The sequence below is a fragment of the Salvia splendens genome, chromosome 22 (genome assembly GCF_004379255.2).
Source record: "Salvia splendens isolate huo1 chromosome 22, SspV2, whole genome shotgun sequence".
NCBI classification, from domain to species: domain Eukaryota; kingdom Viridiplantae; phylum Streptophyta; class Magnoliopsida; order Lamiales; family Lamiaceae; genus Salvia; species Salvia splendens.
Window position 1 is genome coordinate 1,396,070 of NC_056053.1, and position 27,505 is coordinate 1,423,574.

At 39.2% G+C, this 27,505-nt stretch overlaps 2 protein-coding genes across 4 annotated transcripts; one reads left to right on the plus strand and one right to left on the minus strand.

The window, feature by feature from the left end:
* Positions 1-71: 71 nt before the first annotated feature.
* On the minus strand, positions 72-9,472 carry LOC121787566 (probable serine/threonine-protein kinase PBL17). Of its 2 annotated transcripts, none has more exons than XM_042186342.1 (6): positions 9,204-9,472; positions 2,060-2,352; positions 1,674-1,809; positions 1,416-1,552; positions 1,113-1,236; positions 72-739 (listed from the first exon to the last, which is right to left on the minus strand). In XM_042186342.1, exons 1-6 carry the CDS (start codon positions 9,274-9,276, stop codon positions 204-206), a joined length of 1,299 nt encoding a protein of 432 aa, XP_042042276.1. In that variant the 5' UTR covers positions 9,277-9,472; the 3' UTR covers positions 72-203. The 2 variants fall into 2 exon arrangements, with proteins under 2 accessions (XP_042042276.1, XP_042042277.1); XM_042186343.1 differs by lacking the exon at positions 9,204-9,472 and adding an exon at positions 3,149-3,496.
* Positions 9,473-11,085: 1,613 nt separating this feature from the next.
* LOC121786574 (prefoldin subunit 1-like) lies at positions 11,086-15,070 on the plus strand. 2 transcript variants are annotated; one of them, XM_042185216.1, is made up of 6 exons: positions 11,086-11,241; positions 11,585-11,648; positions 11,717-11,770; positions 11,859-11,971; positions 12,095-12,179; positions 14,733-15,070. In XM_042185216.1, the coding sequence occupies exons 2-6, from the start codon at positions 11,625-11,627 to the stop codon at positions 14,841-14,843; spliced, it is 387 nt and encodes a 128-aa protein (XP_042041150.1). In that variant the 5' UTR covers positions 11,086-11,241; positions 11,585-11,624; the 3' UTR covers positions 14,844-15,070. The 2 variants fall into 2 exon arrangements, with proteins under 2 accessions (XP_042041150.1, XP_042041151.1); XM_042185217.1 differs by having other exon boundaries at positions 11,090-11,241; positions 11,594-11,648.
* The last annotated feature ends 12,435 nt before the right edge of the window (positions 15,071-27,505 follow it).

The window sequence follows — 27,505 nt, forward strand, 5'->3', positions numbered from 1 at the left end:
CGTCATTCTCCCTCTATTCCAAGTTAATTGATTCATATTCCTTTTTGGGACGTTGTAGGGTCATCTCTATATTTATACATCTCCGGTGTAAATATAACTTTATTAAGGCACAAAAGGTGCAAAAAATATGTAGTTATGGTAAAACATGGCAGCAAGAAGATGCATTTGTTTCAATAATAGTTTACAAACAATTCAAATGCAGTTCAACGTCTACCTGAGTTTGATCTCTCAAGATGCAACTCCTCCGGCGACTGATCGTAAAGGTCGCACTCCTTGGGCGGCTCGCTCTTGCTTCTCCCGTTGCTCTTCGGAGGCTGCACTTCCCTCTCGCTCTTGCCTTTGGGGAAACTCTGTTCCTTGGGCGTCTTCGGAACTTCATATAGCGTTACACCGCCACCTTCGTTGCTCGGAACCATCTCCCCTCTATTCGTTTCTTGAGCCACAAGGGGTTCGAGTATCTCAATCACCTGACTCATCACAGGCCGCCCTTTCGGGTTCTGACTCAGGCACTGATATGCCAGGTTGGCCACCTTCATGAGAATTCGCCCCGAGTATTGCCCCTCGATTCTTGGATCGAGTATTCGCGCGAGCTTCTTGCTGTGGTTTAGCAGGGGCCGAGCCCACTCCACGAGGTTGTGCTCTCGGCTCGGCCTGCTCTTGTCCATTGCTCGCCGGCCAATCAGCATCTCCAGCAGAACTACTCCGAAGCCATAAACGTCACTTCTTGCTGTCAAATGTCCTGAACAAGTACACGACATATCAACTCTGTTAGAGAGGACGTTACGTTGAGCGATAGATTAGATTGACAATCGATAAAGATGGAGTATTTGAAGGATTACACAATCGAACAAGTTCAGAAATTTTCAACCATTGAAGCGCGTAATCAAAGTAAACCCCCTAGAGATGATGTAACAACATACTCCTAAATTTACAATGATAGAACTGGAAAGATGCACAATGCAACCATGAGACATTGCTAAGACCCGAAAATGGACGCATTTACAATGTACGTTCGCGACTAGGGGGAAAAGCCAACATCCGATAAAGGGCATATAATGCTATCAACATCTTGAACATTAGATACAGTAAAAGCCTGCTATCGTTGGACTCACCAGTCATGACATACTCGGGAGCAGCATAACCATACGTGCCCATAACCCGTGTTGACACGTGTGTTTGATCACCAGTGGGGCCGACCCTAGCCAATCCGAAATCAGAAAGCTTTGCGTTAAAATCCTGCAGATAGTTTTCTTCACCTTAGCCATGGAAACTATAATAACACAAAAAACTGCATAACCGAAAGAGATTAACGTTGTTGCTTTTCAGTTGAATTGAGTACTAGTAGTATCATTTTTGGTTAGTCCAGAAATACATTATTCACAATTCACGGATTTCAACGTCAGACTGCGACTGACCAGATCGAGCAAAATGTTCGAAGTCTTGAAATCCCTGTAGATAATGGGCTTCTCCACTCCATGAAGAAATGCAAGCCCCTTTGCAGCATCCAAAGCGATTTTCAATCTTTGTTGCCACGTTAAAGTTGCGCGAACTCCTACAAGATGCAGACAGATCAGACAGCTATTCACTAGCTAATATAACGTTACTCGTCACAAGAAGCTCAGCTAAAGCAAATGATAGAATGCATAGAGAAGTTTCGGTTTTTGGCTACTCACTTAAGAAAAGGTGTTTCTCCAAGCTCCCAGACGCCATATATTCGTAGACCAACAGCCTATGGTCGCCCTCGCAGCAGTAGCCGATTAATTTCACCAGGTTAGGGTGTCGGAGCTGCCCTAGATAATTAACTTCTGCCTGCAAGTGAACACTTCATCGTGAGACGTCTCTGAGTTTGAAGACCTTAATTTCAGCAGATAGTAAATAAAAAATGAGCTGAAAATAAAGGGAAGAATCTCTACAGTTCCCATAGGAAATAGGAGAGACTAAATTAATAAATTTTGTCGTCTCTAACTCTAGAGTGAAACTCCATGTCGAATTGTGAAAGGAAACTAATGAGTAAAACTTCTACCAGTTTTTAAGTTTCAATCAAATGACATGAAATTACCAGCCATTCTCTGTCTCCTTGTAGACCTTCGGGATCAAGCTCTTTAATGGCAACTTGAGTCATCTTATAGCCCGGGCGCAAGTTTTCATCCACCACACCTTTATAGACAATGCCAAAGCCACCCTCACCCAGCACTTGGTCTGGCCGGAAGTGCTTGGTTGCCAACTTCATTTCCTCATATGTGAAGATGTCAAGATCACCATTCCCCGGATTTTGTCGTAGATCCTTAACATTTTTGGGGATGATCACAAAACCATTCGAACCAACAGAGCCCCCTTTCGAATGAGCAGTATCTGTATGAGCATCTTAGAATGTTAACAAACAAAGTGAAGCACATTCACTGAAAACTATACTTGTCCATGAATCATGATGCATCTGATTCAAAGTCATGGATAATTATGGTTTTCAGAAAGAGAGTACAATTTTTTCACGAGAGAGATTGACTCTATCGATTTGTGTGGTTTACCATTCAACATTTCTATGCTTCATATCATCAGTTTCAGATAACAAACCAAACAAACATAAGATTCAATTGCACACTTTGTTGGCCACTAGACACGATGTCATCCTCATTTTGTAAAAAACTCGACTCAAACTAACTGAAATGCAAAGCAAATCATACAAAAAATATTTAAATTCTGATCTCCAAGAGAAATGAATCATTTCTATACGTAAACCTCAGAATCCGAATCATCGATTCAAGCTAACTGAGATGCAAAGCAAATCATACACAAAATATTTACATTCTCTCACTTTCTCCCTCCAAGAAAAAGGAAGGATTTTTATATGGAACCAAGGAATCTTTGATTCAAGCTAACTGAAATGCAAATCAAATCATACACAGATTATTTAAATTCACTTTTACCCTTTACAAGAAAAAGGAAGCATTTCTATATGGAAACCTCGGATTATTTAATTCAAACTAACTGAAATGCAAAGCTAATCATGCACAAATCATTCAAATTCTCTCTCCAAGAAAAAGGAAGGATTTCAAATTTCAATAAGGAAACTTCAGAATCTATGATTCAAACTAACTAAATGCAAAGCAACTCATAGTCTCATACACAAACTATTCAAATTCTCTCTCACCCCACAAGAACAATGAAGCCTTTTTATCAGCAAATCTCGGAATCTATGATTCAAACAAACTAAAATGCTCAGCAATTCATACACAAACTATTAAAATTCTCTCTCCCCTCTTCACGAAGAAAAACGAAGCATTGCTATATGAAAACCTCGAATCTTTGATTCAAACTAGCTAAAATGCAATTCAAATCTATTTAAATTCTCCTTCCCCCTTTCGCGAAGAACAACGAATCATTTCTATACAGAAACCTCGGATCCTTCGATTCAAACTAGCAAAAACGCAAAGCAAATCATACACACACTATTCAAATTCTCCCTCTTTCTCTTTCACCAAGACAAAGAAGCATCTCTATCTATAGAAACTTTAGAATCTTCGATTCAAACCAAATAAAATGCAAAGTGTTACGATCTTACGCCGCGATCGACCTATCGTAGCTCGTCACTGCCGAACTCAATGACTTCTTCGCGGTCGGCTGCCGAACTCCGTGACTTCTTCGCGGTCGGCCTATCTTAGCTCGTCACTGCCGAGCTCAGTGACCTCTTCTCGGTCTTCCTCTCTTAGTTCGGCGTTGCCGAACTCAGCGATAAAACGCCGATCTCAACACTTGAATGATCAATAGAATGGATTGCATTAACAATGATAATGTTCTACAATCGAATAAGAAGCAAAGAGGAGCTCGCGATCCACGATCGGAGCTTAACAAACATACAACTCACAATATTCACGACAATTCAAAAGAAGAACAACTACGGCTATTTATACTCACTGCATCTTAGCTCGCTTCCTTCTCATTGGCTAGCAACACGTCACTGCTCTCTTCTTATTGGCTGATGCATTTCCTAACTAACGCCATGTCATCAACTAACACAATATTGCATGCGCATGTCCCTTGCTTACGTTGCATGCATGTTTATATTAATGCATGCAACAATACCCCCCTCTTAGGGTTCCTTGTCCTCAAGGAACCATGGAAATCGAGCCTGAATCACATCGGCAAATTCCCAAGAAGCATCGACCGGGGACTTCCCTTTCCAATGGATGAGCCATTTCGTCACTGCGCAATTCTGCCTTTTCACCATTTTCCTATCCAAGATAGCTTGAGGAACGGCATCATTTATGTGAGACACATCAGGTAATTCATTGATAGGGCCGGATGGTGGGGAAGCCGGCTTTAATAGAGAAACATGAAACACATTATGGATTGTGGCCGAGGATGGTAGATTGAGCTTGTAAGCCACTGCACCGATTTTGTCCAATATCTGGTAAGGTCCAAAGTACTTAGGCTCGAATTTGTGATGCTTTCCTCTGATAGAATTCTGTCTGTACTCCTTCAGTTTCAGCCAAACCCATTCTCCTATCTCAAATTCTCTATCAGTTCGATGTTGATCAGCTTGTCTTTTCATTCTATCAGCTGCTTTCTGTACGTTTCTCTTGAGTATAGCAAGCATTTCCTCTCTGTCTCGTAGAGCAAGATTCACTGCCTCAACATTTGAGTCACCAGGCAGATAGGGTATATGTAGAGGAGGTTCAAATCCATACAAAGCTTCAAAAGGAGTCATTTGGACACTGGAGTGATAGGTAGTGTTGTACCAATATTCGGCTAAGCCCAGCCATTGCACCCAAGTATGTGGCTTCTCCCCCATAGCACACCTTAGGTAACATTGTAAACTTCTATTTACTACTTCGGTTTGACCATCAGTCTCTGGATGATAGGCCGTGGAATAAAGCAACTCAACACCCAATAAACTCATAAACTCTTTCCAAAAATTTCCCACAAAAATAGCCCCCCTATCACTCACAATCTTCATTGGCATTCCATGGAGCTTGAAAACTGAATCCAAGAAGACCTCAGCCACTTTCTTTGCTGTGAAGGGATGAGATAAAGCCATGAAATGTGCATATTTACTCAGCCTATCAACCACCACAAATATAGTATCATAACCTTGAGAACTTGGTAAAGCTTCAATAAAATCCATTGAGATATCTGTGAAGATTGCAGCAGGTATAGGAAGTGGCTGTAGTAATCCAGCTGGAGAAGTGTTGCTTGGCTTGTACCTCTGGCAAGTGACACACATTCGGACAAACTCTTTGACATCTTTTCTTAATTTTGGCCAATACACTAGAGCAGCTATCCTCTTAAAAGTTCCCAATACCCCAGAATGTCCAGCCAAAGCAGATCCATGAAAAATAGATAAAATCTGAGCTTTTAAATTCAAGTCATTTCCCACCACTAGCTTTCCTTTTCTCCTTAGCTCTCCATTGTTCCAGGTGAATTTTGGATGCAGAGATACATTCTGTTGTTTTTCTACTATCAGCTTTTGTATCAGAGGATCCCTTTTCCAAGAATCCTTAATTTTTGCAATCAACTCTAGAGGAATTACAAAGGAAGTCAGAGCATAGGTCATCACCTCAGGTACTCTGGATAAAGCATCGGCTACTGAATTTTCACTGCCCTTCCTATATCTGATCTCATAATCAAATTGCATGAGCTTAGTCATCCAAGCTTGTTGAGTAGGGGTAGTCAATTTTTGCTCTATCAAGTACTTAAGACTCTGATGATCAGTCAATATAATGAACTTCTTACTCTGTAAGTAGTGGTACCACTTCTTGATGGCCATCAAAATAGCTAACAATTCCTTCTCATATACTGATAAAGTCTGATATTTAGGGGATAGAGACTTACTAATGAAGGCTATGGGATGCTTATCTTGCATCAACACAGCTCCAATTCCAATTCCAGATGCATCAGTCTCCACCACAAACTCTTTAGAAAAATCAGGCAAGACTAGCACAGGAGCTGTAATCATGGCCGTTTTAAGTTTCCCAAAAGCTGCTTGGGCTTCCTCTGTCCATCTGAATACATTTCCTTTAATTACCTCAATCAATGGCCTAGATATCACCCCATAATTGTGTACAAACCTTCTGTAATAGCCAGTTAAACCCAAGAAGCTTCGCACCTGTTTAACATTCTTAGGCTGGGGCCAATTTTTTACAGCCTCTATCTTTCCCTCATCAGTTTGAACTCCTTTCTCAGATATAACATGGCCTAGGTACTCTACTTTTTTACATCCAAAAGTGCACTTACTTCTTTTAGCCAATAATCTGTTTTTCATCATCAACTCCATAACCACTCTTAAGTGATGCTCATGAGCTTCTTGACTGTCACTGTAAATAAGAATATCATCAAAGAAAACCAGTATGAACTTTCTCAGATAGCTTCTGAAAATGGTATTCATCAAATTCTGGAAGGTAGCTGGAGCATTTGTCAAGCCAAATGGCATGACTAAAAACTCATAATGCCCCGAGTGAGTTTTAAAGGCAGTTTTGTGAATATCTTCAGGTCTCATCCTCACTTGCCAGTAGCCTGATCTCAGATCAATTTTAGAAAACCAGACTGCCCTTCCCAGCTCATCCAATAACTCTTCAATCACAGGAATAGGATACTTATCCTTGACAGTGATGGCATTTAAAGCTCTATAATCCACACACATTCTCCAAGTAGCATCCTTCTTTTTAACTAACACAATAGAGCTTGCAAAAGAACTCTCACTCTGCCTTATAACTCCAGCTTTAAGCATTTCCTCAATCATATCTTCAATTACATCTTTCTGGTGGGCAGCATACTTATAAGGTCTCATGTTGACTGCCTCTGCTCCCTCTTTCAAGACTATTTTATGATCTTGTTCTCTTTGAGGAGGTAATGAATTTGGCTCCTCAAACACCGCAGCAAACTCTTTAAGAATACCACTAAGATTTGGCCAAATCTCTTCCACACTAATTTCATAGCAACAGCCTGCTTCCATCTCAGCTGTAGGTATCCACTGCTTCCATTTTCTTTCCCTCACATCTATCTCTTCTGGGTTCAATATATGTAGAAAGTTTAATTGTTCAGCTCTGGGTGTCCACCTCTCTCCTTGTAACTTCACTTCCTCACCATTGAGACAAAACACCATACTGAGATTATTAAAATTCCATTTGATTTCACCCAAGGTAGACAGCCACTCACCTCCTAATATGAGATCATAAGTCTCTAGAGTAATAAGATAGACTTCTCCTTGAAACTTAAACCCTTGCATTTCCCACTCCAGCCTACTGCATTTCTGATTGCACTGCAGAATCTGACCATTAGCTACCTCCACAGCTTTTGAATTAACAAGGGATAGCTCACAATTAATTTTCTTGGCCACTTTAGCACTTAAAAAATTATGAGTGCTACCCGTATCTATCAATATTCTCAAGACCTTCTTTTGGCATTTTCCTCGAATCCTCATTACTTGAGGTCCATCTTTTCCCCACACAGCATGTAAGGAGAGTTGCAGCTCAGACTTCTCACCTGTCTCCTCTCCATCACTCTCCTCTTCTGCCTTCTCCTCTGTCTCTCCTACTTCAATCAGCTGCACCACATACGATTTTCTTTTGCTGCACTGATGATTTGGAGTAAACTTCTCAGTGCACCAAAAGCATTCTTTTCTTGCTCTCTTCTCATCAATTTCCTTAGGAGTTAAGTTTGTGCTAGCTCTAACTCCTCCATACTTATTACCATCCTTATTACCTCCACTCCAATTACTCAAGGTTCCAACCTTATTAGTAGCAGTCACAGACATAGGTTTACTATTGGAGTAGTAACTACTGCTCGACTGAACATGGCTCTGATTCATCTTAGTCTTAACACCTAAAGCTCTTACAGTCAGCTCTTGTAGTTTAGCTAGAGAGTAAGCTTCAGATAATGCCTTAGGTCTAAACATACGCACAGGCATTTGTAGCTCATCAATTAATCCAGATAAAAAGAAGCTCAAGGCTTGATCCTCTCTAATTCCAGCTCTAGGATATAATTCATCAAAAGTATCCATGTAATCTTGTAGCGTACCTTTTTGTTTGAGGTTCCTGAGATCAGCCAATGGATCTTCATATGCGTGAGCACCAAAGCGAGCAGCCAGAGATGAGCTATAGCACGACCAATTCGCATATGCCATATCTCCATGTAAGCTCTCAAAACCTCGATGCCACTGCAACGCCTTCCCTTCCAGATGGATTGCAGCCACTCTAACCTTCTCTTCCTCTGGTACTTTGGCTACTTGGAAAAAATATTCAGCTCGCATCATCCATCCTTCATAGCCGTCACCGTCAAACTTTGGAAATTCATACCGTGTTGATCTTCCCCAATCAGTTCCATTTTCATACCGATTACCTCTATTACTACCTTCACCAGTCTCTGTTTCCTTATTCCTTCGATTTTGCAAGTTAATTGCAGCAATTGATTGTGTCAGCTCCATAATTTCGATCTTATGCTCTTCTCGCATCTCCTGCATTTTCTGCTCCATCATCTCCATCATTTTCTTCTCCATTTCTGCGCCTCTAGTCACCGTTCCGACGTCCGGAGATCGATTGCTCTGATACCAATTGTTACGATCTTACGCCGCGATCGACCTATCGTAGCTCGTCACTGCCGAACTCAATGACTTCTTCGCGGTCGGCTGCCGAACTCCGTGACTTCTTCGCGGTCGGCCTATCTTAGCTCGTCACTGCCGAGCTCAGTGACCTCTTCTCGGTCTTCCTCTCTTAGTTCGGCGTTGCCGAACTCAGCGATAAAACGCCGATCTCAACACTTGAATGATCAATAGAATGGATTGCATTAACAATGATAATGTTCTACAATCGAATAAGAAGCAAAGAGGAGCTCGCGATCCACGATCGGAGCTTAACAAACATACAACTCACAATATTCACGACAATTCAAAAGAAGAACAACTACGGCTATTTATACTCACTGCATCTTAGCTCGCTTCCTTCTCATTGGCTAGCAACACGTCACTGCTCTCTTCTTATTGGCTGATGCATTTCCTAACTAACGCCATGTCATCAACTAACACAATATTGCATGCGCATGTCCCTTGCTTACGTTGCATGCATGTTTATATTAATGCATGCAACACAAAGCAAATCATACACAAACTATTTAAATTCTCAATCCCTCCAAATAAGGATGCATTTCTACACATGAGAGATATAAAGAACTAAAAACAAACAACAAAACGAAGCAAGAGAAATTCAAGAAACCTGGTCTGTTACTTGAAAGCTTGCTCTCCGATTGTGGGTGCTCGTCGCCTTCAACGCTGAAACAAGAACCCATTTTTCCTAAGACCAACTAGGCAACTACACAAGTTTCACATTTTCAGCTCCCACCATTTTACACAACTGGATTCAACGCAAAGATTGAATCTTTCCCCCCTTCTCTATATCTGTGGCGATCTCAACCCAAAAAAAGGATTTTTTTTTAGAAAAAACCCAAGTGGGTCGGCGGCAAAATGTCTACCAATCAGGTAAGGAAGGGGGCGGTGAAAAAAATGAAACTAGCAGTTGTGAATTTACTGGCTGTTTTACTAGTGGGTGATGATTTTTGAAAGTAACGAGCTTTTGTTTTCCGGAATTCACAATGCATCACTCAAATAATTATGCATTTATGAAGAATTTTTATAGTATAATCAAACAAGATTGCCCTGGCCTTCTAGTGGGCTACCAAGTCTACCAAAGATTGTTGTTTTCTAGCATGATGCAAGATTGAAGCTTTGACTTATAAAAAGTTGAAATAAGTGCATGTAAAAATCATGAATTGTTGGTACCTAGAGCAATTTTAAAATTTTGGATTGTTAATATTTTTCGACCGAACGACGTCGCTTATAAATAGACACGTAGATGACATTCGTTTTAACTCATACGCAGTGATTGCTTATAATTACAAACAAATTCAAACTTCAAATTTTATTTTTTTTAATTTGGGGATGAAGTAAAAATCAATTTTCATTAATTTTTCATGCAATTTGGCCCTAGTTTTATAAGTCAAAGTTGCAACCTCAACTTCATGCTCTGACAATTCATCTCATTTCAATCATCAATATGTTTGTTCAGTTGTTCATTGGCTGAACAAATTCAGTATTTCATTGAATTTGAATGGCCGAGTGCAAAACTCTGATCAAGATAAGGATATTACAAACCAACAGCGGGCAAAAAAAGAGAAATTATAATAATTTCATTTGCAAATTGTGTAACCCCTCTTACTTCATCTTTGTATTATCATGTCAATTAATCTGAAAATTCCTGAGAAGGAATGCGATTCAAAATTAATTTAAGACAGAGGGAATAACTAATATAATCACATCATAAACTTTTCAGAATTCATAGCAAAAGCATCTCAGTGTTAAGGTGATTTATAAAAAAACAAATTTTAAAGTAGTATTCCATGTATAACACTCAAAACTTTAGTGTAAAGAGGCTAAAATAATTAAATAACGGTGTGTTCGGATCTTATGGGACTATGGCAAATCATTAAGACATTATACAATTTTATTTTTTTGAACACATTGGAACACGCTAGTGAAACAAGTGGTGGGCCACGATGGTGCCTATAATAAGACACGACAATGGCCCGTGATTGGGCCCACCATTAGGCACGAACAATCTCTCGCCAATTTAAATGAAGTTGTGGAGAATGAATCTTCTGTGGAGGACAATGTTGCCTCTTCTTCGCTCTCTATAGGGTGACGCTTATGCTCATCTTGTCTTTTCCATTCAAAATAAAGCTTTTAATTTTATTTAGGGACGATAATCACAAACCTTGGTCAAATTTTGGTTATTTTCAGGAATTTAAAATTTAGTTGCTAACATTATGAACTTATGCTCTATATCACATTTTCCGTGAGTTCAGTTGTTGATGGATAAACTGATCAATATAAGTAACATCGTCACTTTTAATAGGTATAAACGACGTCGTTTTGTGAGTATTTTAAGTTTAATATTTTATCACAAAATTTGTTGGAATTTCTAATTATAGAAAATTCGCCACATTACAAGTTCATGAATTTTGCAACCAAATTTAAGTTTAGTAAGAAATATCAAATTTTGATTGGTTTCTGATTTCTTTTAATAATCTCTTTGTTTGCCATAAAAAAAATATAGGAAATTGTTATTTTTGCACCAATGTATTGAACATTTCATTTCAATTTACATAAAAATAAATCGCAAGCCCCAAATAACAGTAAGGAAGGGTAGAGTGCGTAAGAAGAAGAACCACTGTCCAAGCCATCTGCCGTCTCTTTTGGTTCGTCATTCATCAATTGCTCTTCCTCTTTTAGCTTTCGATGTTCGCTGTTTATTTATATATATTGTTCTTGTGTCGGTTTTTTTGCCTGTATTCTGAAATCTGTCGCAGTTAATCCTATGAAAATTAAATCCTAGTTTTTATTTTCTTCTCCCAATGTAAATTGAAATTCCAGAAAAGTGCAATCTTTGTCAATGAAAAGCTAAATAGTAAATAGTTATGACTAGGTTGAAGCTGTAGAATGCGTAATTATGCATCTTTTGATAGCTATTTGTTAAATTCAGTAATAAATTATGCAAACTTATGGCTAATTGATTAACTTGAAGTATTCAAATATTTGAAGCTTATTCAGAGGATTGAGCAGAATCAACAAGCAGGAAAGAATGGGAGACGAAACAATCAGAAATGTAAGCAATCAAACCCTAGCTTTTTGGACAAAAGATGTTTACTTGTGTTAATGTTTCTTCGGTTTTAGGCATTTATGGAAATTCAAGGGCGTATGATTGAGACTACTGGGAAGTTGAAGCAGGTAGTTCATGAGTGATTTTAAATGATTTTCTTTGGAATAAAGAAAAATATGGTATAAAATTGTTTGCTTTTCTCGAATTTTTATTCAGGTCCAAAATCAGATGCGAAATAAAGAAACGGAAAAGAAGAGGGCTTACTTGACTTTGGAGGAACTTAAGCAGCTATCTGATGATACAAATACATATAAATCCATCGGCAGAACGTTAGTTTTTTAAATGAACGTTTTGTTATTTGCAGTTTGGTTAATATATGGCATCATATGTTGTGTAGTTGTAACATTGTGTAGCTCTGAATATGATTGCAAGTAACACTTAAAAATGGGCAGGTTTGTATTGGAGCCAAAATCAGCTTTGATGGAAGAACAAGAAGGAAAGTTTAAGGATAGTGAGGCTGCTATTTCCTCTTTGCAGGTATGGTTAAACTTGTGACTATGGACATGTGGAATTTTAGCTTTTGAGAGTTTCGATGATTTGTATTTCAAGCTAGATAGCTGCTGTGTATTTATTATTGATATTATTCTTCAAGTATGATACTAGTTGCACATGTGGATATTGAGTAATATAACCCTAAGCCAATAGGGGTCTGTAGTGTTGGATTTATACCCCTTATATAGATATAATATACTAAACCATGCCATTATGAAAATGCAACATATCTTGTTTCTCTGGCTTCATGGTATGGAGGCCTTTGACCATCTAGAATGAGGATTTCTATAACTTTTGATTATACTTGATCATACTCCATTAGGTTGTCGTATCAAAAGCATTGTGCATTCATTTTCTCGGTGTAAGTTACAATCTAACTGGATGTAATATGTATCCGAGACATCATACCTACAAGGTGGGTGAAAGAAATTATAAGGCAGGGATTGCAGACGAATTGTTGGTTTCCTTGATTACTTATTATTAACATTTTAAAATCAATATTAATTCTTCAAGCCAATACGGAGGAAGTTTGTAAATACATTCTGAATATTCTAATGTTACACTATATGTGTCTTTGTATTTGGTTATGTCATATGTCAATGGCTGATTTGATCTAGGTGTGCCTACAACCTAAACCCTTATCACAGATATATTACGCAAAACTATAATCAAATCCATTGTGGTGTTTTTGAAGAAGTTCTAGAATTATTTGACGATAATGCTTTCAGATTAAGTCTAGAAAGGGCATAGTACTGCAACTGAAAACAGGGAGTATGTTATAAATGATGCAGTTTAGTCGCTTTGTGATAAGTTATTCTGAACCTAGAAGTGTCAAATTGATTACTGGAGGTCAAACTAATACATGTTGATTCTATCCATGTTTCCCTTTATACATAGTGGGTCGCATATGGGACAGTTGAGTAAATGATATGAATGCAAAGAATCTACCTTCGCCACTTGAAAGTGATATGATTCATGTTGCAATGCTTGAAATGGGTTTAAGATTGCATAATATTCTAAATGACATAGATATTGCTAGGGGAAGGGGGTGAAGGTTATTGTTAGGTATTCATGTCTGCAAAAAAGAAAACGGTTTGAAAGCTTTTGCTGGATAACATATCATGGAAAAAGGGTGAAAAGATTTTGCTAAAGCTATAAGATGGCAAGGAAACTGAGTTGCAATTGTTTTTAAGTTTTGTGACCTCATCTGCTAATTTTTTGGATGTCCCATAGAATGGGATGGAGGGAGTATCACATAGTACCACGTTATAGCAAGGTTAGCGAGAGTAACTGAAACTAAGATTTTAACAGCTGCTTTCATTCGGAAAATTCCGAGTTGTAGTTGGTTATGAATAAATGTAACAAATGTCTGATTTTAGTACTAGTGCTGAAGAATCATAGCCCATTTAGAATTAGTTGGAGATGCAACTTCTACAAATGTTTGGCTAGTAAATGCCACTGTAATTATAAATATGCCAAGTGTTTACATTTTAGGATATGCATTTCTTTATCAATATCATGCCTATAAACTCACGGATGTTTAGGATTTATTTTTGTCCAGATATTGTAATTACTAATTTACTAGAAAGAATTTAAAGACTATGTAAAAGGAAATAATATACTATTAGTTGGAAAAATTGTATTTTGTGAAGCAAGTTGGAAACAGTGGGAAGATAATCTACAATAAGGTATACTACTATAGTATATTTCATATGTTATTCTCTCATTGTGGTATTTACTGTCCAAGGAAAAACTTAAAACTATTATAGACTGGAAATTGTTGGGTGGTAAAAGAGAACTAAGTTATTTTTGTCTAAGTAAAAAAAAAAATTCTGGATGTGAAACCACTTGTGGAATTTATCGTCTCCATTAACTTCCTGCGAATCATGTTAGTTAACATGCTTTGGCCTAGTGGAGGGAACAGATGAGGATGGGTTGGTCTCAGGGTTGGAGAATTCCAGCATTGATTAGCAGCAGTGTGCAGTCTTTGACTGAAATCCTTTTCTTCACTGAAGTGGGCACTTGGAATTTTTGACCTCGCTTCTCCAAATTTTGAGACTACCGAAGCTTCTGTAACCTGCACTACGGTGGTAGTGGTGTCTTTGCCTTTGCTTCTGCACACTAGGTTAGCGATGAATTTAGTACTCTGCCACGTCCGCATAAGGCTCTGTAATAGGAGTGGGTTTAAGTTTTCTCTTATGAAGGGACAACGATAGTTCGTACTAGGCTAAATGACGTTGAATCTAAGGAGATCTCTGCGAAAATAACCACTGCAGAAGTCCTTCCATATTCTAGTTAGCAAACACGATTAGCCTATTTACCAAGTATAAATTGGTTCTAAACTGTGTTGGGACTTGGAAGAGGCAACTGAGAATAGTAGTAACATTTATTAAATATGAAAGCTGTATGCGTTTGAAAGCTTGCCTTTTTCATGTTATGCTTAATAAACACCACGAGAATCTCTCTTCATATGATCTGTGACAACTCTTCTCCAAGGCTTAGTGAAGAATCTAATATACCATTGTTCTCATTTGACAGACCTCGAAGGAGTACTTAGAAAAGCAGATGGCTGAGATCGAGACGAACCTAAGGGAGCTTCTGCAACAAGATCCTGCTCTTGCTCGTCAGATAATGTCCATGTCAATGTAATGATGCATGCAAGTCTGGTTTGCTCGAATTCTTAAGCCTTGTAGCAGATTTTCGACTTCTCTAAGCAGTAATCTTGACCATAACCATCTTTTTTCGCCACTCTTGTTTACTCCCCTTGGCTCGTGGGCGTTGTAATAATGTCCAGTTCCTGGTTTACATACATTTGGGGAATAGATTGCAAAGCTACATTGTCTTTTTAATTGTTGAAGGATTTGCTTTTATCATCATTTTCATTTTGTTAGTGAATTTCTATTTTCATTTTATTTGCACACAGGGAAGGTTCAGTGCCACGACTCCAATTTTCAGCTGCGCATTAGCATTTTAATTTCACCCATAAAACCAACAATCCTACCATAAAACAATTTTTCATTTTTAAATTATATTCCAATTTAATAAATTTATTAAAATTTTAATTATTTATAAAATGATTCCAAAATTGAAAACTACTTTAGTGAATAATAAGTTTGATTAGTAATTTTAGACATTACAAGTTTTAAGAACCAAACAAAATTAATCCAAAAAAATTGTTAATGGATTTTAATTTGTAATGGTACATACAAACTATCGATTTTAAGCTTTTCTAAGTTAAATTACTAAATTTCATAGTACTAATTTTAAATATCGTAGTAGACAACTAGACATTATATAAATTAAAAAATTATCTTCAATTCACCAAGAAAAAGATGAAGAAAAAGGAAAATGAAAGGAGAAAGACATGGAAAAATGGTGCGGCCGCAACACCTCTTCTCCGATAACCCATCCGATCACCTGCCCGTCGCCACACCTTCTGCCCCTTTTGCGGCCGTGCCCGCCCCGACCCTCTCCCCTCTTCAAGACTGTGAGATCAAGTGATAAATCATAAAAGAAGATTATAGACTATAAAGTTTAGAAGGAAGTCATCCATATGCTTTAATTCCATGATTTTTTAGCTGAGAAAATTTTTAAGAACTTAAAATTCTTTGTCATTAATCATGAATTACGTCTAGTAATTCTATAATAAACTTTTCTTTAGGTTATAATGGAATTACCATAATTTACTCAATTCTTCAGAAAGTTTACTGTGGAGTGTGGATTGTTATGCCAACTATTTTTGTTGATGAGAATGTGATTTAAAATTCTTCAGAAATTCTCTTTCCAAATAACTCAATCAATTAAAGAGAGATGTTAATGATGCGAGACAATTTTGGCACCCCATAGGCTATAAATGATGCGACACACATTTAGGTATAAGTGTTGAATTTTTTTTAATGCTATCTAGCCACACTTATTAAATAGATCGGATTAATATATGCTATTTGTTATATATAGTTCAACACTATCATTGATTTGGAGAAATTCGTCCACTTAATGTCCACATATATATTTATTTAAGACAATTACGAGATATATTTCATTAATTTATTTCTCTTCTTAACCTAAAAATAAAATTTATATTTATATTTAGGGATATTGGCATCAATATCATGGAACTTTCAAAAAGTTGGGTTTTTCCCACGAACTTTAAAATTGACAAATAATATCACGAACTTTACCTCGAGTTTGTTATTTCCCACAAATGAAAAAATGTAGGAAAATAATATCATGATACAAATTTTTTTTCGTAATTTATCGACTACAACTTCAAGAGCTTCAATTTTTCAATTTTTGAGAATAGTTTTTCTTGAAGCATACTCTCCAAATTTGTTCTTCAATCTATTAATATAGCCATAATTTTTTCATTGGTGGGAAATAACAAACTCAGGGTTAAGTTCGTGATATTATTTGTCAATTTCAAAATTTGTGGGAAAAACACAACTTTTTGAAAGTTTTATGATATTAGGTGTCAATATCCCTTATATTTATAGTAAAGTACTACTCCTATTAAATATTTATATCATTAAGAAAGCTATACATGACTATATAACAATAATCTTTTGTGTATACTTGTTGCATTCCAAATTGATCATAGATAACAATTACAAATAGTTTTTATATGTTAAAAAATTTAAATATTTATTAGTAATAACTTGATTTATCTTCCCAACACACTGAAATTCTACGCATAATCTAGACAAATTAATTTATATTTAAAGAATAAATTTAATACATATTACATAATATCTTCTATTATTAATAAATTCTCTTTCTTGACTCCCTTTTTTGTGATTTTTCAAAAGAAATACGAACTGATGGGGGAGGAGATAGCTAAAATAGCAGCTAATTAATAGTAAATCAAACGACCTACTTTTATATATTTAATTTTTTTGGACCCTAACACTAACCTACCTTTTCATGCATTCGTACCATAATAAAAATTCTTGATTGTATATAATTTGGATACATGTCATAATATAAATTGGGCAGCCAACATAGAAAAAGCTGTGATCCAAGTGAGAATTATGATGGTGGGTTCACATCCACCTAAATTGTGAGTCATATTTGACACTATTTTCAAATAAAATTTAATGATGGTCGTCTCTTTCTAAATTCAACACGAAATGGACATTGTGACAATTGAGTGTAAATCTTATCGGTCATGGTTGGCCGCCGCCTCCATTATAAATAAATTATTAATCAACAAAGTAAATACTAATTTAAAATAATACTACTAACAAATAAGATATGTTGAAAATTAATAAATCTCAATTTAATTTAATTGGGATGAATCATGAGATCGTGTCAAAACTATACGGTGAGTTAATATTGACTGATTACCTTACCATATAATGTTTTTCAAAATGCTAACAATAATATAATGCGTAATATTGAGAGAAAATATAATAGCTATTTTAAATAGTCAATGTATAAATAATACAGTAGCTAAATTTTAAAATAAATATTGTTTTACTTACCAAATGTATTTATCAAGTAATACTAATACTTATTAAAAATCCGGTCACAATCTAGATCCAATCTCCCTTTTATGTACGAATCAAATCTTCTTAAATCAATCATGTGCACCAGTTACACCTATATACTCCATAAATTTAGCTATGCCATACAAAGAATTCTATTTATACAATTTTTTTATTTTAAAAATTAAGTCCTATATGAAGGAAATTACAACTGATATCAAGAGGCTCGAATCCGGCACCTCATACAATAATGTCTAAGCTAATTGCCGCTAGGACAAAGGCTCTGGACGTATTCTATTACTACATTATAAATCACACTGTGCATCATCTACTGACCTACATGTTTAACTATGATGTAGAAAGAGTTCAACAAACTACAATAGAGATGCTTAATTATATACACATATTATCATAGAAATTACTCCATATATTTTTTTTGAGAATGTAAGGGCATCCCTAATACTAGTAGTATTTTTTAACCATAATTAAGCTGATTCCACTTATCCATTCACAGAGTAGACACGTGGCAAACCGATGAATTTCATTAACCCTAATTAACATGCATCTCATCGTTTTTATTCCAGAGCTTGCCGATGCTATAAGAACATTACATTACACGTTTAATTAAAACTAATGCATTCACCAATCACAATAACATAAACTGCATTATAAAATGAATCTTTGCTTATTATAGAATTCGAACCTTGATACTGCATTCATCCAACAAATGTCCATGGATAGTAAATCTTCGTGATTGAAAAATTAGGTTGGGTATCTATATATTGGCAATTTGGCATAATATTTAGTATATATTCTCATCTGAACTATGCCCGATTTATACACATTTAATCTAACACATAAAATAAACATTAACCAATTATGAACAAAAAGTGGCATGCTTAAAGCAATAGTGTTTGAAAGTCTTTAGCCACCAAAGTAGAATAAATTTAACTGAAATACGACCTACCACAGTTGACTTCCTAAAGTAAAGTCAGCTGCTCTATTTTTTACTATTTTATTTTGTCCTTTTCCATTATTTGAAACTAATAATTCTTGTAAATGCCATTTTGTTCACATGGAGATAAGGACAACTCAAACAGAAGAAAACCCATGCAGAAATCTCAAGCCAGAGTTTTTTTTTTCAACTTAATTTGATAGTGAAATACATAATAATAAAATAATGACAAAGATAGAATGTCATATTATTGGATGTATATATCTTTTCTTAATTAAGACAAAGAAAACACTTGCCATAGTCTTCAAATCGTACAAAAGATATAAATTGTATGAAAATCATGTATTTGTTCTATTGTAAAAAGAAATTAAAAGCTAATTATGGATGTTTAATTTCTTATTTACCTAATTATGTTGACATATAGTAGTACTACATACTTATGACAAGTGTCTTGTAGATATTAATAATCAACAACTAAATCAGCTCATCATAAATTTTTTAACATGATTTGCAACATCTTGATTAATTAGAATATACGGCAAAATTGCAATATTGGCCGTCCCTACATTTTCTTTTGATTATTTATGTACATTACATTTTGAGTTTATAAAACTTTATGGTTATGCATTTTTCGGTTATCAAATATAACTATATTATAATAAAATAAACAGAAATCTACTAAAAATTCCATCTGTCAATAAAAAAAATGTTATCATAATGTTTTTATTATAAAAGAATGCTCAAGAAATCTACTAATAAACTAAAAATTCCATCTGTCAATAAAAAAATGTTATCCAAATATTTTTCTATATAAAAGAATGCTCAAACTATCAAAGAGAACGAATAGATCATGACAGTCAGCAAGGATATGCCATTTACAAAGAACAAACCAAACAATGATAGAAAAAAAACATAATAAATCCCACTTACTATGATTGTGCAGCACATGTGATGGAGTACGTACTAAACAAGCCCAACAGCAGTAAAGCCCATCAGCCTAAAGCCCAAGAAAGAGTATCAGTTCGGCATGACTAAAGAGTATCAGTCCGGCACAACCAAAGAGTATCAGTCCGGCATGACTAAAGAGTTCAGTTCGGCACAACCAAAGAGTTCGGCCCCAGCCTACAGCTCGGTAAAAGCCAACCAATCAAACTCTGCTCTCAGGTCGGCATCAAGCTCTACTCTCAGATCGGCAAAAGCTGCTCGGCAATAATTCAGCAGTCCGGTCTCAGTATTCGACCGAACTAGGAGATAGTGAACTCATACAGGATTTCCACCTCCGCTACACCGACGATCTATTTAGTGGTGTCAAGCAGTCATTAACTCATGCAGGATAGTGGACCCATGCAAGGTCGCCACGACCTCCACGACATCCACTACCTAATAAATGCTGCATGCCACGATCTTGGTTCAATGTATAAATAGAACCTAGGTCAGATAGATAAGGATCTTCTGTTAACTTCTATAAAGCTCTCTAGAGAGAAAATAGCAAATAGCAAGTCTGTATTGTTAGCTGTAGAAAACAGATCAAGCAATACAACTCTGCCCTCTTTTCTTCCCGTGGACGTAGATTTACCTCAGTAAATCGAACCACGTAAATCTCTGAGTTGATCTTCCTTTATTTTTACGAGCATTCATCATCATCAAAAATTCGCCGATTCATCACTGGCGCCGTCTGTGGGAAACAGAGAACCAAATTTGTGATAAAGCGAATTTTTGACCCTTTTTCCACCCCAAAAAAATGCATACCAGATCACATACCACCCGTAATACCGTTCGTGATCACCGTGAGGAAGCTAGTCCAGCTCGCAGGTCTGAAAAACGGCCTCGGGAGACATCTACCTCCGGTTCTCACGAAGGAGGAACAAGCCACTCCAGGAGTCATCGCACCGAGTCTTCCCAGCAGCCCGATTTAAACGAAGCTGTCAAGCTTTTTTTGGTCGAGAAGCAGGAGGAGTTCTTAACCTTCCTGCAGAAGAGCCAACAGCTGGAGAAGACAACGGCGGATTCTCCCTCCTCATCCAGACATGAAAGTCACTACCGCAGTAGTGACGTGTCTTCCAGGAGAAAGAATCCTCAACCCCGACATGTTCCAGTTCCTCCTCGGTACCGGAACCACAGGAGAACTCCATCTCCTCCGTACCGAAGAGATGTCGGGTTCGCCATGTACGGAGCATTAAAGACTCCGTTCTCGGACGACATCACCCGAACTCCTTTGCCGCGGAACTACCGGACACCGTCAATGACTTATGACGGACTAGAGGATCCTCATGACTTCTTGGGACGCTATCAATATAATATGGCGAACCAGGGTCTCAATGAGGTCCATATGTGCAAGCTGTTCCCCGAGCTGCTCATCGGGAACGCCAGAAGGTGGTTCGACAGCCTTCCTCAAGGCAGCATTAGATCCTACCGGGATCTAATGGATGCTTTCCACAGGAGGTTCTTTCAGAAAGCAGAAGCCCGGATCACTTCGGCTCAGCTGCTTTCTATACGTCAAGGTCGCGACGAAAAGATCAGCGACTTCCTGACGAGATTCCATAAGGAATGCCTACAAGTAGATAATCTCAATGATCTACTTGTCATTTCGGCATTCCAAAATGGAATCCTGCCCGGAGCTCTCTACAGAAAGCTCGTGGAGTGCGGTCCGCAAACAGCTCAAGAAATGTGGGACATTGCGGACCAGTTTTCCCGTGCGGATGAGGCAGACCGTCGAAAACGGTCTTTAGACAGCTCATCCCGAGGAGACGAAAAGAAGCCCGATCATAGCGATCAGAGGTTTCCTCGCCGAACTCCTTTTGAAAGAATTCAAAGGGCACCGGTACAAGGCAGATTGGGGCCACGTCTCAATCCTGAGAAGCCGCCCGCTCAGTTCGTACCATTAAACAAGTCAAGAGCGGAAATTTTCGAACTACATTCCGATATGTTCGAAAAACCAAAGCGGATGACGAAATCAGCCGCACGGCGACTTCAGGATCAATATTGCTCCTTCCATCAAACCCACGGTCACGATACCGAGGAGTGCCGAGATTTGGCTGCAGGTATTGATGTTCTTGTGAAAACAGGAACGTTAAAAAAATACCAAAGCAAGCAGCCGAAAAAGAACAAAAGGCAGAGAAGTGCGAACTGCAATCCTCAGGATCCGAAAAGGCATGAGGATCCCGAAGACGACGACGAGCCGCAATACGATGGAGTAATCCTGACTATTGATGCTCTCCCAGCCGGGAAGACTAAGTCGTCCCTAAAAGCAGAACGCAGAGGTTCAAATCAAGAGGAACCAACACATAAAAGGCTGAAGAAAGACGAAGTGATTACATTTTCAGATGCCGATCCCGTCCCAGCCATCTCCCCTCACCAAGACGCTATTGTCATTCAAGCCGGGGTGGCAAACAAACTGGTCCACAGAGTATTTGTGGATACAGGAGCGTCAGTCAGCATTCTTTTTAAAGAATGTTTCGATAAAATGGAAGTGGATCCAGCTCGGCTCAGTCCGACTCCACTTCCTCTGAAAAGTTTCGCCCAGGAGGACACCCGCCCTGAAGGTATTATCAGCCTTCCGATCACGGTGGGAAAAGCGCCTACAAGCTCCAATACGATGATCGAGTTCTTTGTGGTGAAAGCTCGGTCTCCGTACAACATCATCCTGGGGAGGGACTGGCTCAACACAGTTCGGGCCGTTTGCTCTACTTATCACCTCACCATCAAGATCCCCACTAAAGGTGGGATAGCGGTCATCCGAGGTGATCAAAAGAGAGCAAAAGAATGTCTGCAGATTGCGCTTAAAAGTGCCGAGCAATCAGTTCGGCACCATCAAGCATAGCAATCACAGCAACCGGAGTCGGAGGCAAGCGAGATGACCGAAGTCACTTCAGAGCCGAACTCAATGACCGTTCAGTTATACGAAGATGATCCATCCAGAACGGTCAAGGTCGGCTTCGCAGGAACGCCTCTACTCCGGGAAAAGACCATTCAGCTCCTCAAGGAGTACAAAGATGTCTTTGCATGGTCTCCGTTGGACATGACCGGAGTGCCCCCCGAGGTAATCACTCATCGGTTAAATATTGATCCTTCAATCCGGCCAGTAAAACAGAAGCAAAGACTCTTTGCGGCAGAAAGAAGCCAAGTCATCCATGACGAAGTCCGCCAATTACTAAAAGCGGATGTACTATTCGAGGTGAAATATCCTTCTTGGGTGGCCAATCCTGTGATGATCAAGAAAAAAGGAGGAGGATGGCGGATGTGCATAGATTTTACCGATCTAAACAAGCACTGTCCAAAAGATTGCTATCCCCTTCCGAATATAGATAAAAAAGTAGAAGCTTTGATCGGCTTCGAAATTTTCTGTTTTCTTGATTTATACAAAGGATATCACCAAGTGTTGATGGATGAGAGTGACGCTCCGAAAACAGCTTTCATCACCGATTTCGGCATTTTCGCTTATAAAAAGATGCCATTCGGTTTAAAGAATGCCGGAGCCACTTATCAAAGGATGGTAGACAAGCTTTTTCGGCACCTAATCGGGAAACAGGTTGAAGTGTATGTCGACGACATAGTTGTCAAAAGCAAAAGCACTTCGGAGTACGAAGACAACCTCAAATCCACTCTCGACCTGCTCCGAAAAGCCAACCTCAAACTCAACCCCCAAAAATGTACCTTTTTGGTAGATTCAGGAAAATTTCTGGGTTGTTGGGTTTCAAAGGACGGACTCAAGGCAAACCCCTCAAAAGTTCAAGTCGTTCAGAACATGGCAATGCCGAAGTCCATACATGACGTGCAAAGGCTAACCGGATGTCTAGCCGCACTGAATCGATTCCTTTCCCAAGCAGCCGAAAAGCAACTGCCGTTCTTCAAGGTGTTGAAAAAGGCACCAAAGTTCGAGTGGGGAGCCGAGCAGAAAAAGGCCTTTGACGAGCTCAAAAGTTATCTAGCCGAGCTTCCTATTCTCTCTGCTCCAACCGAAGCCGAAGTAATATTCTTATACTTAGCGGCATCAGATCAAACCATCAGCGCGGTGCTTGTACGAGAAGAAGGCCTAAAGCAGTTTCCCATCTACTTTACAAGCCGAGCATTAAGAGGTCCAGAAACAAGGTATCAACCTCTGGAGAAAATTGCTCTGGCACTAGTAAATGCAGCAAGGAGACTGCGGCCATACTTCTATGCTCACAAGGTATGCGTCTTAACCGATCTGCCTCTTCGGCAAGTTTTGACCAAGCCAGAAGCATCAGGCAGAATCGCCAAATGGGCCATAGAGCTGGGAGAACACTCAATCGAGTACCTACCTCGGAAAGCCATCAAGGGACAAGCCTTGGCAGACTTTCTTGCAGAAGCCAAGTTCGATCAAGCAATCCCTGTTGTTGCCGAACAGAAGAATTCTGCCAATGCCGAACTAGCACAGCCTTTGGAATCCGAAGTAGAGCCTCCGGACTGCTGGAGCGGATTCGTAGATGGAGCTTCGAATAAAACGGGAAGTGGAGCTGGTATTCTGCTTATCGCTCCCGATGGACACGAGGTAACCTATTCACTTCGGTTCCTATTCCCCACTACTAATAATGAAGCCGAGTACGAAGCCCTCCTGGCCGGACTCCAGTTAGCGCAAAGTCTGCTCGTCAAATCTCTCAAAGTCCATTGTGATTCACAAGTCATAGTAAATCACATGTTGGGTACAAGTGAAGCCCGTGACGAGAGAATGAAGAAGTATTTGGACAAAGCGCAAAGCATCAGCCGAAGTTTCTCCTATTTTCGGATAATCCGCATTCCCAGAGCGGAAAATAGCCGAGCAGATACCTTAAGTAAGTTGGCCTCAGATCCGAGCTCAAAGGCGGAAGAATTAATGCATCGAAGCATTGATGAGGCCGAGGTACATTCAGTGTCCAGCTCGCCGAACTGGATGACGCCAATCTTGCAGTATCTGGATCAAGGACAATTGCCCGAGGATAAGAGAGAAGCTCGGAAGATCACGTGCCGAGCACTTCGGTACGAACTTCATGAAGGAGTCCTCTTTAGAAAGTCTTACCTCCAGCCGTTATTGCGGTGCGTAGGGCCAGAAGAGACGGACTACATCCTCAGAGAAGTTCATGAAGGATCGTGCGGCAGCCACATCGGAGCTAGAGCTTTAGCTAAAAAAGTTCTAAGATGGGGATATTATTGGCCAACCTTGGTACAAGAAGCAGTGCAGCTCGTCAAGACCTGCCCGAAGTGCCAAATCCATGCAAATATCCCAAGGATGCCGCAAACCGATCTATCCACTATGCAGAGCCCTTGGCCTTTCATGCAATGGGGCATAGACATAGTGGGACCACTTCCTCAAGCTCCTCGGCAAATGAAATTCCTAATCGTTGCCGTGGACTACTTTACGAAGTGGGTGGAAGCTGAACCATTAGCTACGATAACGAGCTCGAAGGCATTGGATTTCGTCTGGAAGAACATAGTGTGCCGATTTGGCATACCCCACATCCTCATCTCGGATAACGGGACTCAGTTCACCGACAAGACGTTCAAGAATTGGTGCCAAGAGCTGAATATTCAACAGCGGTTCACTTCGGTCTCTCATCCACAAGCAAACGGACAAACGGAGGTAACAAATCGTATCCTGGTGAAAGGGTTAAAAGCTCGGTTAGAACAAGCCAAAGGACAATGGGTAGAAAATCTCCCTCAAGTCCTATGGTCCTACCGAACTACACCCACAACCTCCAACGGTGAAACTCCGTACAGCCTTGTGTACGGCACTGAAGCCGTAATTCCGGTGGAGATCGGCGTACCCAGTCCCCGAACTCTAAATTTCTCCTCAGAAATGAATGACGATGGACTGAGAGCTGAGCTAGATCTTGCCGAAGAAAGAAGAGAATTGGCATGCATAAAAGCAGCCAAGTACAAGGAGCAAGTAGCCCGGTGTTACAACCAAAGGGTGAAGAAGCTGCAATTTCAAGTGGGAGATCTCGTCCTGAGAAACAACGAAGTAAGCCGAGCAGAAAAGCTGGGCAAGCTCGAACCCACATGGGAAGGTCCGTATCGGGTGTCAGAAGTCCTCGGCAAAGGGTCTTACAAATTGGCTCACATGTCAGGAGAACAGGTACCCCGAGCATGGCACATTTCCAACCTCAAGAAGTTTCATTTGTAAGAGACAGTCCGGTCAGTCAGTCTTGAGTCCTGTCCGGTCAATGTGCTTTATTTGGTTTGCTTGATCTTTGTTTCTCTATGTGCTTTTTATTTGCCTCTATGCGTTTTGTCTATGTGTTTTGTCTGTCTCTGTGCGTGTCGTCTCTTACAAATGTTACTGAGGTATCTTGTTCTTCGAAGGCTGATCCCCTTCTTAGAACATATACAAGCACACGATTGTGAGTCAAAGCTTCTACAGAAGATACAAGACCACAATTCAGCTTAAACAAGCAGTTCGTCTGAAACGAGCTGCAACAAGCCCACGATTGTGAGTCAAAGCTTCTACAGAAGATACAAGACCACAATTCAGCTTAAACAAGCAGTTCGTCTGAAACGAGCTGCAATAAGCCAACGATTGCGAAGTCCAAGCTTCTACAGAAGATACAAGACCACAATTCGGCTTAAGAATCAAGCACTTCGTCTGAAACGAACTGCAACAAAAGTCTGATTCTCGCGATAAAACTTGCCTGAATTACGACTAGGGAAAGTCCGATCCACGCGATAAAACTCGCCGAATTAGGACAAGGGAAAGTCCGATCCCCAAATTAGGACAACGGAAAGTTCGATCCGAGCGATAAAACTCGCCAAATTAGGACACAAACCAAGTCCGGTCAAAGAAGAGTTCACTTCATCAGACCGAGGACAAACATCAACTTACCCCGTACCTTTATCCAGAATGCCGAAGTGATTCACTTCACTTTCCGGGGGGGGTAGTGATGGAGTACGTACTAAACAAGCCCAACAGCAGTAAAGCCCATCAGCCTAAAGCCCAAGAAAGAGTATCAGTTCGGCATGACTAAAGAGTATCAGTCCGGCACAACCAAAGAGTATCAGTCCGGCATGACTAAAGAGTTCAGTTCGGCACAACCAAAGAGTTCGGCCCCAGCCTACAGCTCGGTAAAAGCCAACCAATCAAACTCTGCTCTCAGGTCGGCATCAAGCTCTACTCTCAGATCGGCAAAAGCTGCTCGGCAATAATTCAGCAGTCCGGTCTCAGTATTCGACCGAACTAGGAGATAGTGAACTCATACAGGATTTCCACCTCCGCTACACCGACGATCTATTTAGTGGTGTCAAGCAGTCATTAACTCATGCAGGATAGTGGACCCATGCAAGGTCGCCACGACCTCCACGACATCCACTACCTAATAAATGCTGCATGCCACGATCTTGGTTCAATGTATAAATAGAACCTAGGTCAGATAGATAAGGATCTTCTGTTAACTTCTGTAAAGCTCTCTAGAGAGAAAATAGCAAATAGCAAGTCTGTATTGTTAGCTGTAGAAAACAGATCAAGCAATACAACTCTGCCCTCTTTTCTTCCCGTGGACGTAGATTTACCTCAGTAAATCGAACCACGTAAATCTCTGAGTTGATCTTCCTTTATTTTTACGAGCATTCATCATCATCAAAAATTCGCCGATTCATCAACATGTAATAATTTTGATGACGTGGGATGCATATAATTATTAGTTAGATAATCGCCCTCCTCATAAATTAACATGTCTATTACTCCATGTGGTCAAGTGGAGTGGGGGTCTTAAACTATCAAATTTAATTTGATATTTGTATAGAAATTATTAATTTTAGCCTCCCTTACTTAAATATTAATTTGTCTTAACAATTTTAAATATTTGACCTTGATTGTGTTGTGCATACCTGTAGTTACGAATTTTATTTGGCTAAGTAATTCAATTCACGTCCAACCATTTTCTTTT

Coding starts and splice junctions, on each gene's coding strand:
- LOC121786574 (XM_042185216.1), top strand. CDS start 11,625: ATGGGAGACGAAACAATCAGAAAT. Junction 11,771..11,858: donor CTACTGGGAAGTTGAAGCAG/GTAGTTCATGAG, acceptor ATTTTTATTCAG/GTCCAAAATCAGATGCGAAA. Junction 11,972..12,094: donor TATAAATCCATCGGCAGAAC/GTTAGTTTTTTA, acceptor AAAAATGGGCAG/GTTTGTATTGGAGCCAAAAT.
- LOC121787566 (XM_042186342.1), bottom strand. CDS start 9,276: ATGGGTTCTTGTTTCAGCGTTGAAGGCGACGAGCACCCACAATCGGAG. Junction 1,553..1,673: donor GGAGAAACACCTTTTCTTAA/GTGAGTAGCCAA, acceptor TGCATCTTGTAG/GAGTTCGCGCAACTTTAACG. Junction 740..1,112: donor TCCCGAGTATGTCATGACTG/GTGAGTCCAACG, acceptor GTACTTGTTCAG/GACATTTGACAGCAAGAAGT.